General features: G+C 42.6%; 2 protein-coding genes across 2 annotated transcripts; one reads left to right on the top strand and one right to left on the bottom strand.

Annotated features, from left to right (window-relative positions):
* The first annotated feature begins 136 nt into the window (after nucleotides 1-136).
* wbp2nl (WBP2 N-terminal like) lies at nucleotides 137-5,229 on the top strand. Its single transcript, XM_030407816.1, has 8 exons — nucleotides 137-294; nucleotides 788-896; nucleotides 1,049-1,187; nucleotides 1,509-1,601; nucleotides 1,837-2,025; nucleotides 2,546-2,659; nucleotides 3,109-3,185; nucleotides 3,808-5,229. The coding sequence occupies exons 1-8, from the start codon at nucleotides 236-238 to the stop codon at nucleotides 3,862-3,864; spliced, it is 837 nt and encodes a 278-aa protein (XP_030263676.1). The 5' UTR covers nucleotides 137-235; the 3' UTR covers nucleotides 3,865-5,229.
* Nucleotides 4,717-12,345, bottom strand: LOC115575617 (heme-binding protein 1). Its single transcript, XM_030407817.1, has 4 exons — nucleotides 12,135-12,345; nucleotides 8,696-8,834; nucleotides 7,520-7,700; nucleotides 4,717-7,224 (listed from the first exon to the last, which is right to left on the bottom strand). The coding sequence occupies exons 1-4, from the start codon at nucleotides 12,210-12,212 to the stop codon at nucleotides 7,047-7,049; spliced, it is 576 nt and encodes a 191-aa protein (XP_030263677.1). The 5' UTR covers nucleotides 12,213-12,345; the 3' UTR covers nucleotides 4,717-7,046.
* Between the last annotated feature and the right edge of the window lie 981 nt (nucleotides 12,346-13,326).

Raw genomic sequence — 13,326 nt, 5'->3', positions numbered from 1 at the left:
TTTAGCATATCAAATTAAATTACTATATATTTATTTTGCGCGATCAGACGGCCAGGTACAGTATCAGCAGGACGCAGTAGATTGTATGCTAATGATGTTGACCTCCACTAAATCACGAGTTGTCAGACGGTGTCGTGACGTAACACGGATGACGTATCTGGGGCACGGGCATCCCCGTCGGGCTGACAGACTTTAGCACTACTAGCATCAGGAGAGCAGAAGACGTCTCCCAAACATGGCTCTGAATCGGAACCATTCGCAGAACGGCGGCGTTTTGATAAACAACGGAGAAACGTATGTGTGTTATAATGCCTCGGTGTGGTTAATTTTAAAAAAACTAGCTAGCTGTCGCCTTTCGTTTTGGCTTGTTTACCTTCTACTTTCCAGTGCGTAGTCAACATAATGCTAGCCTCCCGCTAGCTGGCCTGGTTAACATTAGCATAGCTAACGCATCTGTTCCATTGTTGACGTCAACGATGGCTGTTTAAGTCATATCGGGGCAATTCAAACGTTGGGTTTTAAACTGGGGTGATATCGTATTTTCACAGACCGACTTCATATTAGAGCAACATGACTTATTTCTATCGTTAGCTTACTATCAAAACAGGAAGTAGCTGACAGCTTAGATGTTGACATTTTGTGCATACAGGATTTTGGTCACGTTATGTAATGTGGTTTAGCAACTCGTTCTGAAACCATTTTCACATGACTACTAAATTAAGTACCGTCATTTTCTATGGTGGCTGTAACAGGGCTCCTTGTTCTCACCTGTTTCTTCTTTACTCAGTGTGTTAAGGGAATGTAAGAATGTGGAGCTGTCATTCAGTGATGTCGCCTGCAAGACAGACCTGCTGAAGGGGACCAAGAAGGGCACCGTTTACCTCACACCATACAGGGTACAGCCAGAGTTATACACATTATATTCAACATACATCACATCTAACACCTTGGTTGCTTCTTGAGTGGAAAGTTGGCAGTATTGATATGATCACACATCCTAACTCTCCTCACATAATCTCTTGCCTCTTCTCTTCATTCCTCTGCTTAGTTGCTGTTTGTGTCCAGTAACACCAAGGACTGCCTGGGTTCAGCCATGTTCCCCTATTATCTGATGAAAGGCTGCAGCATTGAGCAGCCAGTCTTTGCAGCCAACTACATTAAAGGGACAGTGTCAGCTGAGCCTGGTGGTACGTGGCCTTTTGTTTGTGCTCGCAGCTACTAAAGTTTTTATTTGTTTGACTTTGTGTAGACCTATAATTTGTAATATGTCTATAAATGTCATGTTCATCTGGTAAAATGCAGCAGATGTGAAGAGCATCATCTTAGTCATAATAATAGGGTTGCATTTATATGTCACCTCTGTTGACATTCACAATACTATATCTATCTGTCTATCTATCTATCTATCTATCTATCTATGTATATATGTATATATGTATGTATGTGTGTGTGTTTATATTTATGTATATATAAGTGTTGCTTCTAAATGTAGTTGGCTTTGTCACCAGGTGGCTGGGAGGGCCAGGCCCATTTCAAGATGTCATTCATCAGTGGAGGAGCCATAGAGCTGGGACAGCATCTCTTCAAACTCGCCACAAATGGTTTGTATGCCAGGTTCCTCAATCACTGTGGCCTATACTTTACATGGCTTAATAGTCGTGGGTTAAAAAAAAAGTCTTTGAAACTACTCCAAAAAGTGCCTTTTAAAGACTGACTCCATCACTATAGATATATATAAGTTGCACAGACATCTATGATTGAGAGAACACAACCATAACTGTTTGAAATTCTAGTTTATTTGTTGTGAAATAACCTTTTTTTCTTGGTGTGTTTCAGCTTCTCGTGCTGCTCCTGCCCAAAACGGTGCCGCCTCTTATGGATATCCTTCACCTGGAATGATGAATGGCTATGGCCCACCTCCAGCTGCTCCTCCCGCCTATCCTTACCCAGCCCCTCCCCAGCAGAATGGATTCTACCCCCCTGCTGCAGGCAACATGGGCTACCCCTGTCCAACAGCTGCTGCAGGTGCAGAATTCAGTGATTTCTAATTTTTCTGATTCTCCTGAAGGTATCCATGACAAATGAAGTGCAGTGCTTTAAGGATGGCCAAATAGTAAATATATATATATTTTTAAATAATCTCAACTCAAGGCTCACTGACTTGCATTCTTCTGGTAATTGCTTTCACTTTCTGTTTATTCTTTCACTTTCACAGTCAATTAATGTAATATAGCAAAGGGCAGTGTAAACTATAGGATGGGCAAGAATGTAACTGTTTTAGCCTTTTAGTCATGTTTCCCTGCATGTGTATGCAGTGTAGATATATTTGTTTTGTCAAATGTCCTCATTGGACATAAGTAACAACTCCTTAGGCACAAATTTGCTGTGGTTGCTTTCTCCCTTTCAGCCTTCTGATTTCTGCCTTGTTTGTCTCATTTCTTTTTGTCTTTGCTGTGTAACTAATTGCCTACACAGCCTGTAACCTCCTTTGACCTTGAATCTCCATCTATTTAGTCTGCCTGTCTGTCTGTCTATTGTGTTCCAGGAATGTACCCATCTGGTTTCGACTACATGGCTCCACCTCCTCCCTACCCTGGGCCACCCCAAAACTGGGCTGCACCGCCCCAGAACTGGACGGCAAAAGCTCCGGCACCTCCAGGTCTGTTTCTCTCTCCCTCTCTCTCTTTATTTTTCCTCTCTGTATGTCTGTGTCACTGCACCCGTCAGATCTGATCTGTCTGCCTCAAAGTGAATCACTTTGAATCACGCCACCAAAAAATGGGTACTGATGTCTCATCTGCTGCACATCAAAATTTGAAAGGATAAACAATCTCCCCTCTCCATTCCCATTCACTTTTCTGGCACCTTGTGGATTTCAGTAAAAACAGTCTCACTCTGCACACAGGGTGCTGAAATGTCAGTTTGGTACATTTCTATTTTAGAAAGAGCTCTACTTGGACGTTTGCCTCTTTGCACTCTCAGGGTGTGCCAGTGGATTTTGTGGATATGACTAATATGGAGCTGTAGCGTCTGTTCCTTAATATGTTTAGTCGTCAGTACTGTCTGTCTTAATCGCTCCGTCTTTGTCGCATTTCATTTCATGCACAGGTAACTCCAAGGCGGCCGAAGCAGCAGGCAGTGCTTATTACGATCCCAACAATCCACACAATGTCTACATGCCCATGGTAAGCTGCTCTGCTTGTCTTTTCCTCAATTAAAGTTGTGTGGAAGTTACATGTGTAGTAACAAGTTCTCCTTAAAACACCAGACTTAGTATAATTAAGTATTTTTAATTGTTTTATGTTGGTATTTCATTTATAGTATTTGTTTTAAATTCAGTTTGGTTTCAGCTAGTTTGCAGAGTGAGTTTACTCGTTTCAGTTGAGTTTTTATTGTTTAAAGATGTTTTGTTCTTTCATTTATTATAATATTGGGGTATTTTTCAGGGGCAGGAAGGTCAGAGTAGTTGTTACAAACAGTAAAAACAAAGCAACTCTTTGTGAAGGCAATTGACTCACAGTCAAGCAGACATTCTGGTCTCGATACACACCAGTGCCTCGTCATGATTGTTGTGATGAAAAAATCCACCATATTTATGAAGGCTTAAGACATTTCCTGTATATTTTTATTTACTCTAGTTTTGTAAGTGCACAATATCGTTCATTTCTTTCCAAAGTCTAATTTAACCAAAAAATGTAACTACTTAACCAAAATATTTTTTCACACCTATTCTCAGTTCTTAGTTTAGTTGTAGTTAACTTTATTAACCTTGGCTTACACATTGCTTTTTCTTGTATTCCCACGCAGGAGCGGCCTCCACCATATGCACCTTACCCAGACTCCCCTGACAAGAAACACAACTAAGGCTCAGGCGCCATCACTTCAGTGACACTCCTCTCCCTCCTTCTCTGTATCTTAAATATATTGTAAAGCAGGGACTAATGTTGATGGATACCTACTCGACTGTAGAAAACAGAAAAGAAAAAGCAGGTAATAGAGGGCTAAAAGATGTCAGTGATAACTCACCAATTAATTAATCATATTTTGGATATTGGAATAGCTCATGAAGCAGTCACTTCTTTTGAATTCTATTTTCCCCTTTTTTTCTTAAATTTATTTAAAGCGATTGACAACTTGTAACTCTAGCTTTTCTGAGATTCATCATTATTAACATTCTCAGTGATGGGATTTCTTTTGCTTTGTCTAATACTCTAGCACGTAGGTTCAGGGACCTAAATGGTCCTTGTTAAGAGATGAAAGCAGGAAGAAGTGTGGGGAATGTATTTTTTAAGGCAGATTTATTACCAAAACATTTTGTAGCAATTTTCTTGATTGCAGTTCCTACACCTATAAACAATAGCAACACCAATTATAAAAAGTATTTTTGCAGTATCATTGCCGTTACCTTGTGTGTTTCCTATACAGTAGTTTTGAGGTGTTGTCCATATACAAAAACAGACCTGGGTTGAAATGTGTTTAGTCATACAATATCTCATTGATTCTCATACTATGATTAGAAGTTTCCTTCATATGTGAACAGTGTGATCTTGTACTACATCAGTTACAATACATGACAGTCTAAGTAATTCCATTCATTATATGGCCCAGCTCTCACAGGCTGAACCTCTCAGTCATACAATAAAATATGTAAAGGAGGTTGTTATGAAATGGAGCAGTGCATTGTTTGAGAAAAAAAAAGAGGGCCTTTTTTTTTTATTTTTTTTTTTACATAATGAGTATATGCGTGTGCAATATTTCAACCTCACATAACAAGGTTACAGATGACAGGCTGGGGTTACCTGAATGACCCCAGGCTTTACTTCTAGCTTCTGTTGTATTCATGTATGCAAAGCCCAGCTGAAACCAGAACTCTACCCTTGGTATAATTACACTAGTGTGGGGTTACAGGGCCACGGCATTACATCAGGGGCACATCAGTGTTTGGCTCGCTGTTGAAACTTCTGAAAGAAAACCATTTATTCCTGATTTAAGAAGGGTGAGGCGCCAGCAGGCCGTGTAATAACCCCCCCTCTCATTGTGCATCAGTTAAGACCTGTTTTGAAGGACTATTTGCACACAGTTGTAGTGGATACAGGATCTTTGAAGGGCGTTGTTTTAGTTTGCTTGAATTAATCAAATGTCTGTATATTAATCTCTCTTTTGCAGTTCTTATTCCTCTTGCTGTATTTTGTCTGTCAATTAAATCTAATAAATGAGTCAATTATTGAATTTTGCATTTTGATTTTTTTCATTTATCTCATCTCCATGAGTTTTAAACCTTGAGTGACATTTATATAATTCTCATATATTTGTTGATGTCTGTCTATGCTGTCAAATCAAAGGCCCGATTTAGGCCCCTAATTTAACTTCCTTTAAGTCATGTGAAACTACACATGGTGTGTGTCAAATTGAAAGTAGTTTATTTTTACCCGTCACAGCAAGAAATAAGCACAGTAGGGCTGGGCAATATATCAACATTATATCTTTTCATGATATCCTAGAAGTTGGATATTGTTAATTTGTGATAAATGTTTTTTCTTGGTTTTAAAGAAACTGTTCTATTTGTAATACTTTTACCCACTCACTATTTCCCCATTGCTGATGATTATTTATCCAAAATCTCATTGTGTTAATATTTTGTGAAAGTACCAATAGTCAGCCCTACTTCATCATTATTGAAGTATTTGGTAAAAAATGTTTGAGGACATTTTTCAGAATACTAGCTACTGAGAACATAACATAAACAGGGTAAAACGGAAAGGAACTGGGATGTCCTTTTTGAGGAGCGTTTGTTTATTCAGTGTATTCATTCATGAAAATCAATAAGGAAAGATTTTTATCATTTTTCTTAAAAATGTGTTCCTGAAAACTACATAGTGTAACTTTAAGGTCAAATATATCACCCAGTCCTCCCACTATGTGGAATGTTTCAACTGTACAGTGCAACTGTTTTGACTGGTACTGTCTCTGACAGCGTTTCACGACGTGAAGCAATAATACAACTAGAATTATCCATACTCTTACTGAATAATATATTAAATGTATTATGAAACAACTATCAAACCTGAACATTTTATTCACTCTTACCACAGAAAATCACTCTTTACAGAAGATTTCTCATAACACAGCTTCAGGAGTCTGAATAAATAAAGGTGGCGTCATGCACCTAAACACAAATATTCACTACACACAAACAGATCAGCACGTAACCACTAAGTTGATAACGACACCTAAAGCTAGCTAGGTAGTTTCCACTCACAGCTGTTCACCCGTTAAATCACAAAGACTAGTTCTACTTATGGCTCAACTCCTTTTTCTTTCCAGTTCCTCACTCAGGAAAAGGAAGTGTGCTTGTTACTACCATAATGTTAATTCTGTACATTTCTCAGTAGCAGCCATACAATTGTAAACTAGATCAAAGATGTGCAAGCCCTACTGTGTGTTCTTCGGGGAGATGGGAGCTCTACGGGGACATTATCAACCCTCTAGGACAAACACGTAGTTCTAAAAGGAATGAAAAAAAAAAATCTATTCAATTGTATTTAAATGCAGAGTCATATAAGTTCACTCACTGAGCTACTATCTAAAGGTAGTTTCTTTAAGATCTATTTCCCCTCAGCTTAAAGAACTAAACTCAATCGCAGTGCTACATACATACTGTGTTCAGGACTCCAACTAATACTTTTATATCTTAACACTACATGTATCTAGAAGCCTTTAATCACTCCGGTTGAATTTAAATGGAAATATGTTATGATGAATGAGAAAACGCCGCTGTGCTGATGTTAAATTCTAAATTGTCCCATTGCTTGAACACCTAACGTCAGTGTAGCTACTGTATGTGTGACGAGCTGAAGGTCAGGCGGGTAAAGGCAACATGGGTAATCTCTATGTGTCCATTTGGGTTCAAAGGTCTATCAAGTCACCATATTGCTCTTACCAATAGAACACTGTTAGAGCTACAGGATTGTCAGTAGTGAAAAGGGTTATTTAGGTTGAATAAAGACTTCAGCATGAGATTCATGACATTTTCCCGATCTGATCTCCTACGGCTCCTCCTGTAGAAACCACACCTCGTTGCGGCGTCCGTAAGGCTTGAGCGGTGGGTCGTAGCTGCAGCAGAAGTACTGCTTGCGCTGAAAGGGGGCTGTCTCGCCCAGGGTGCGCGTCAGACGCAAGGCCTCCGCTCGGTACTCGCTCTCGGCCGCGAAGCCTCCAAACTGCCTGCGAACGAAAGAGGGCATGGGGAAAGTTTTTAATTTGTGGGTTTGACTGGGTGAATCATGTGGGTGCGGTGTCACATTCGAGTGGAACAGGGCGCCAAAAGGCACACATGCACGATGATATTTCGATGAGGTCAAGTGAACCCGCCTCAGGACCTGCTCTATCATAACAGGCCTGCAGGAGAGCGAACATCCAAAAATAAAAGGGCTACTAGTGCGCTTGGGTTAGGTTGGGTAACTGTGCCGCGAAGGGGTTTCAAAGATTTTTAAAGCGAAACACTTTAAATGACACCTACAGAGCGTAGACAGTCATGCCGGGCCGCTCCTCAATCCTGATGGCACTGTCGGTGGGAGTCGGGGGGCTCTGCTGGTAGTTGGTAGGGATGCGGATGCCGACCATCAAACGGCGGGACAGAACGCCGTCATTCCGTGGGTACACCGTGATGATGATTGGAGCTGCTGTGCCCATGGCCTCGCCTTTCGTAGATGAAGCCAAAGAGACAGAAAGGGGGTTTAAAAACTGGGGGGGAAACATGGAGGAGTGAGCAGAGACACTCCATTGCCCTCACTACCTCCATGTAAAGGTCAGGAGTTGTGGGTTTTGTGCGGAGTGTATCATTATGCAGATGCCGACAGTTTTTATCCAGACACCGCGGAACAGGCCATGTAGATCACACCTCTATAAATAGCAAACGGATAGACTGAGGATTGTGCAGCGAGGCCTGGTCTTCAGACTGCACTTCTAGTTGGCTGAGGTTGTGTATGTCTGGTGAGCTACAGTGTGGAAAAAGGGCCCCACAGGACAGTAGCGTCCGAGCATTATTCACACCTATCGTCCAAAAGGCCAAGTCATTTTGAGTAAAAAATAACAGTTTCTTTCTTTACAAATGAGGACCGACCGACCGACCACTGTGTAAAGGTCCAGTGTGCACGATTTAGTGGCATGTTGAGGTGAGGTTTGGTGACTGCAACCAACTGAACATCCCTCATCTGACTCTCCCCGTTACAGTGGCTGCTAAAAATGCAAAAACAGGAAAGACCGTCCTCTCTAGAGCCAGTGTTTGGTTTTTCTGTGCTAGGCTACTGTAGAAACAACTGGTTTATTTCAAGGTACCAAGAACACAATGATTTAAGCTGATTATACCCTAATGAAAACATAATTATGAATATTATATATTACTGATAATTAAATAAGTAGTGATCTTCAAAAAAACACACACCTTTTATAAGCTGCAGGATTTGCCTCTCGCTGGAAGAAGAGCCAAGACATGTAAACCCCCCCACAAAGTTTTAATCTAATACTTTGCCTTCAGTTATTGGAGCAGTGTCTTTGCTCTTTGTGGCCTTCAGCAGATATTGAAAATATTTCTATGCTATCACATGTATAAGAAATGTATGAACCAAGATGCATGTCGGTGAACATATTTTAGCACACTTATCCACCTGTAGGTCACATTTTCTGACTGGCTTACCTTGTTCATTGCTCCCGCCGATGTACATGAGCAGCTTCCTCACCAGCTCGCCGGTCACTTGGTCGAAGGTTCGTCCCTCGGAGGAGACAGTAGCATATTTGGCACCGTCGTACCGCCGCACCTCGAAGCTCACTCCATCCTATTGGGAGGGAAGGGAAATCAGGCACGGCTACACACTGTGACATGCACAACTGCACGAATCGCTTTCATGCACACACATGCGCACACACAAATGACACATAAACACAGTTCTCTTCCTAGGAATGGGTGCTGGATCTCAGATATGACTCACCTCTCACACACTGATGTTAACAATCTGCTCCTATAAGACAAAAAGCTTCGAACTGGCTGGGTTTACACCTGGAGGAGTTCAACATGTGTGTGTGTGTGTGTGTGCGTGTGTTTGTGTGAGTGTGACTGCACACACGTGGGTGTGTGAAAACAATGTAGGCAGCCAAATAACGAGATGCAGATGAAACGTATTTACACTGATTCGATTTAATTTCTTCTTCTGCTCTGCAGTGTTCAGTCAGGCTACAGAGAATAATGGGCACGCTCTTACATAACAGCACACAGGCTAACATAGACACACACACGCACGCACACGCAAGCACACACACACACACGCACAAACACACACACACACACACACAAAAATCAACCCCCACCCCCAGACACACAGCTTTAATATGATGCAACAGTTTTGCATTAAATATGATTAAGTGGGGCTAATGTGAAGCACAGTCACTTGACTAAGCTGTTGAGCAATAACTTTAATGGGTTTTGAAGGAATCTGGTCACAGCGGAGACAGTGATGCAGGTTTCTAATACAGCTGCTCATTCCCGCTGATGTGATTGTACTTCTGTGGTGTTTTATGCTGTGTGGCTTTGTGTGTGTGTTTGTATAACGTTGTTAAGCGCTGGAATTTCATTTCATAATGTCACTGTCATTCCTTTCCCCTCGCAGTGTTTACCATCGATCTGCTAGAAGCTGCAGCAAAATATTTTTTATTTCCCTGATGACAGCAGCAGTCAGAGCCAGTGCTGCAATGATTAATCAATTAATCGATTCGTTTTGGTCTTTGTTTCAGTCACAATTCTCAATATTTTACTGCTTTCTTTACTCCCTTCGAACAGTGAACTGAATATATTTGGGTTTTGGTCCAATCAAAAACATCTGAGGACGGCATTTCACGCGTTGATCAACATTTTTTTTTGCATTTTCTGACATTTTATAGACCAAAAGACTGATCGAAAATACAATCGACAGATTAATTGACTTCTGAGTTCCACTGCATGCTCTCATTCTTCGATGGGCTTCTTAGTTTTCTTTTCCCCAGAGGACTGAAAAACTGAAATCTCAAAATATGAGTCCTAAGATGAGTTCATCTTTATCTCATATGTGAATTTCTGACTCTGGGCCTGCAGGATTTACCGATCACAGAGTAATTACATGTCATCCAGTTGCTGTAATTGTGTTACTATCAAATTCCAATCCAGCCAGCAGTGGAAAACCTGCAATCAGACCATGTAGCTGCGTTCATTCCTCGGCACATACAAGATAACATTATGTTATCACTGGGCTCTAACTTGTGACAGGTACCCCGACTCCTGCATGGTAATTATAAGGGCTCTGCTCTGCATGGCTTGTCAGTGGGCCCACCATTAACATTGTGTGCGGGTGACTTAAGAAAGCAGAGCCTGACTTTGTTGAAGCAGGGCAATTAATTTGTCTGTCTTGTGTCTGTGCTCGTGTGCATGTGTGTGTTTAGCTGCCAGCCTGTACAGTGATAATTACTGTGTCTAAACAGAGCGCACAGAAGGTGTTATCACTGTTAAACTGCCTCGTCTTTCTCATGTTCGCCGAGAAACACCTTCCACATTCTGAACCCCACCCATGCTGCTCTGCCGTGGATGTGTGCTTGTCGGCAGGTGTGTGCGTGTGTGCACCCTGCCAGGCAACTCGTCTGTATTCTGTGTCAGTTTTAATTAAGAGTGTAAGGTGTCACAGTGCTCCACAGATCGGGTGACGGGCTCTGATTTCAATACCTACTATACAAGTCAAGTCCAGAGATTTGGTGAAGAGCGAGCTCTGACTTTTAAAGCCTGTTGAACATGTCGGCACTGTAATGACCTTGGACATCATATCATATCAATATGATCATCTGTCTGCTTCTCTGCTAATTTCAACAAAATGTGAACCTTTCCTTGAAGAGCTCTGCAGTAAAATGTGTCCTTTTCCGGTTCAAATATTAGTATTTGTGATTGAAATCAGTCAAACGTAGCTGTTTTTACTTATACTGCTGGTTTAAACTGTATTTCTTTTGCATTTCAGCCGCAAACACTAGATGTTTGTATGCAGTGTCAGAACAGATCTGTCCTCCACTGGATAAATGTGTCAGTTTGGGTCATTTGAGTCCGTGTCTGTCTGGTCAGTCGGGCTTTTGTGCCCCTGTCAAAAGTGAGCAGATAAACACACAAAGCCACTCTCACAAAGCCCCCCCTGCCAACCCTGACATTACATGGCCACATGCACATTTACAGTAGTGCACTGTGGGTCAACAGGGCACGAGAGAAGGACCTCGAAATGGCTGTTAGGCGCTGCTCCACTTGACAACACACATCACTGGGTTCACTGGAATCTCTCCAAAGAGTGCATACATTAAATAGGGGCATACATATTGAACATAAACACAACAAGGGGGTTGGGGTGCTGATATGGAGAGGGCATGCCCTTCCTCCTCCACCTCCTGACGCTGTCGTCATCGGGGATGGTCTGTGTATCAGTGTGCACACCCAATCCATAGCTGACCTCAGGGGTTAACCACAGACACGTATGACCTGCACACTCTCCTCGTCCAGGGTCAGTTAACGCGTGCCCCTGAGGTTTCACGTGTACGCACGCACACGCACGCACGCACGCGTCTACAATGTCACGATGGAAAAAAAAAACGAAAAAAAAAAAAAAAAAACAGTGACGCAAAGCTTCACGCGCGCAAATGAATGGGGAGCCTCAAAACCTTGTTTAAAGGTTACACAGAAGCCAGCATCACCATCTTTATTCATGTGTGCCCTGTTGATTGGCAGAGGACCTCCGGCTGCTGCGCCCCTTCGGCCCACACTGCGGCTCAGCGGGCATCCGTATAGGTCACAAGCAATTAAGTGGCAGGCTGCTCGTCAAGGTTACAGAGGATGTGGTAACAGCAGGGGGGGAAAAACACAGATGTGACGATTTTTCAACGAAAATTACAACAACATAACCTTGTTGGTGTTCAGTGCTGGGGTGAAGTATGAATGCAAACAGACGGGGAAACGCTGCACCTTTACAGCGGAGCTGGAATACTGTGCGTAATCGTAGCCGCGCAGAAAGGCGCACAGGGCAGAATTAGCAGACGCTTTAAAGACATCGCGGTGGTGAAGCTGTGTCTGACAGGTGTACCTTGGTCTCACTGCTCAGCAGTTTGTATTCCGTCTCCTCGGTGTTTCCGAAGAGCGAATTCTTAATCATGCCAAACATGTCGCTTCGGCCGGGTCACCTCTCCTCTTCTCCACTCCTTCGGTGTGTTGCTTGTCCTCCCTGTCGTCCTCGTGCTTCTTTTGAAGAAAACAACTTTCTCTCTCTCTCTCCCTTATGTGTTCGTCCGCAACTCCTGAAAAAAAAACCAATAAAAAACCCTTGATGAATAAACAAGAGGTAACTTCTAGCAGTTTGTCCAGATGCTCCAAATAGCAGACTCGCCTCCAGAGAAGAGTGCGCGCCTCGCTCCAGCTCTCTTCAACAGATTGTTGTTGTGTTGTTTTTTTTTTCCTTTCGGGGACAGAAGTTGCAGATGCTGACTCCTCGCCCCTTTACTGAACCATGGAATGAACAAAATCAGCCTCCACTCTGACGGGTGGAGTGTCTCCGCCCTCCTCCTCTCTTCTTCCTCCGCTCTTCGGTTTCTCCCCTCACCAGCCTGACGCGCACTTATATCACCACCTTTCACTCATAAACGCTTAAGTTTCACTCAACGCGGGACATTAAGCTTACGGCATGTGGCTAATTTGCCTTGCCTTATTACCCCCTGATGAGTTCAGTTTGCGCTGACATTAAAAAAAAATACACTGACTTAACTAATTCCCTGGTATGAGAGGCAGCATCATAAAGTCCACGGGGAGCCACCTTCTCCAATCCTCCCCCCTTCGGTGCCACTCAGCTTTTGTTAAGGCTCCTCTCTCATTCTGTTTGTCGTGGCTGTCTGCTCCAGGATGCATGAAACAGTGGGGCGTGGAGAGGCGCGTTTATATGCCTTTTTGTGCAATATAAATTTTGACACAAGCCGTTGCTTTGTCAGAATGCATTGGACTTTCCTTCCGCAGCTGAGCATGGGGCAGCGCATGGGTGCACGTCTTACTCCCTGTGTCACTGTGAGTTGTTTGCTTTAGGGTTAGTCTATTTAAATTCACACTGAAGGCAATGTTAGTCACCACTGGAGAGTAAAAGGAAACAGGAAGGGTAGATTTAATGGGAGAAGAAAAGAAAAAAAAGTGAGATGGATAACATGAGGCCAGAGAAGCCGAGGTAGTGTATGAGCGAGCTGTGGATAAGAGAAGAGCAAGGCTTCTAGCCCAGCTGGTATACTGTACCTATG

Source organism: Sparus aurata, chromosome 23 (assembly GCF_900880675.1).
Source record: "Sparus aurata chromosome 23, fSpaAur1.1, whole genome shotgun sequence".
Lineage (NCBI taxonomy): Eukaryota > Metazoa > Chordata > Actinopteri > Spariformes > Sparidae > Sparus > Sparus aurata.
This window is presented reverse-complemented; position numbering and strand designations above follow the sequence as displayed.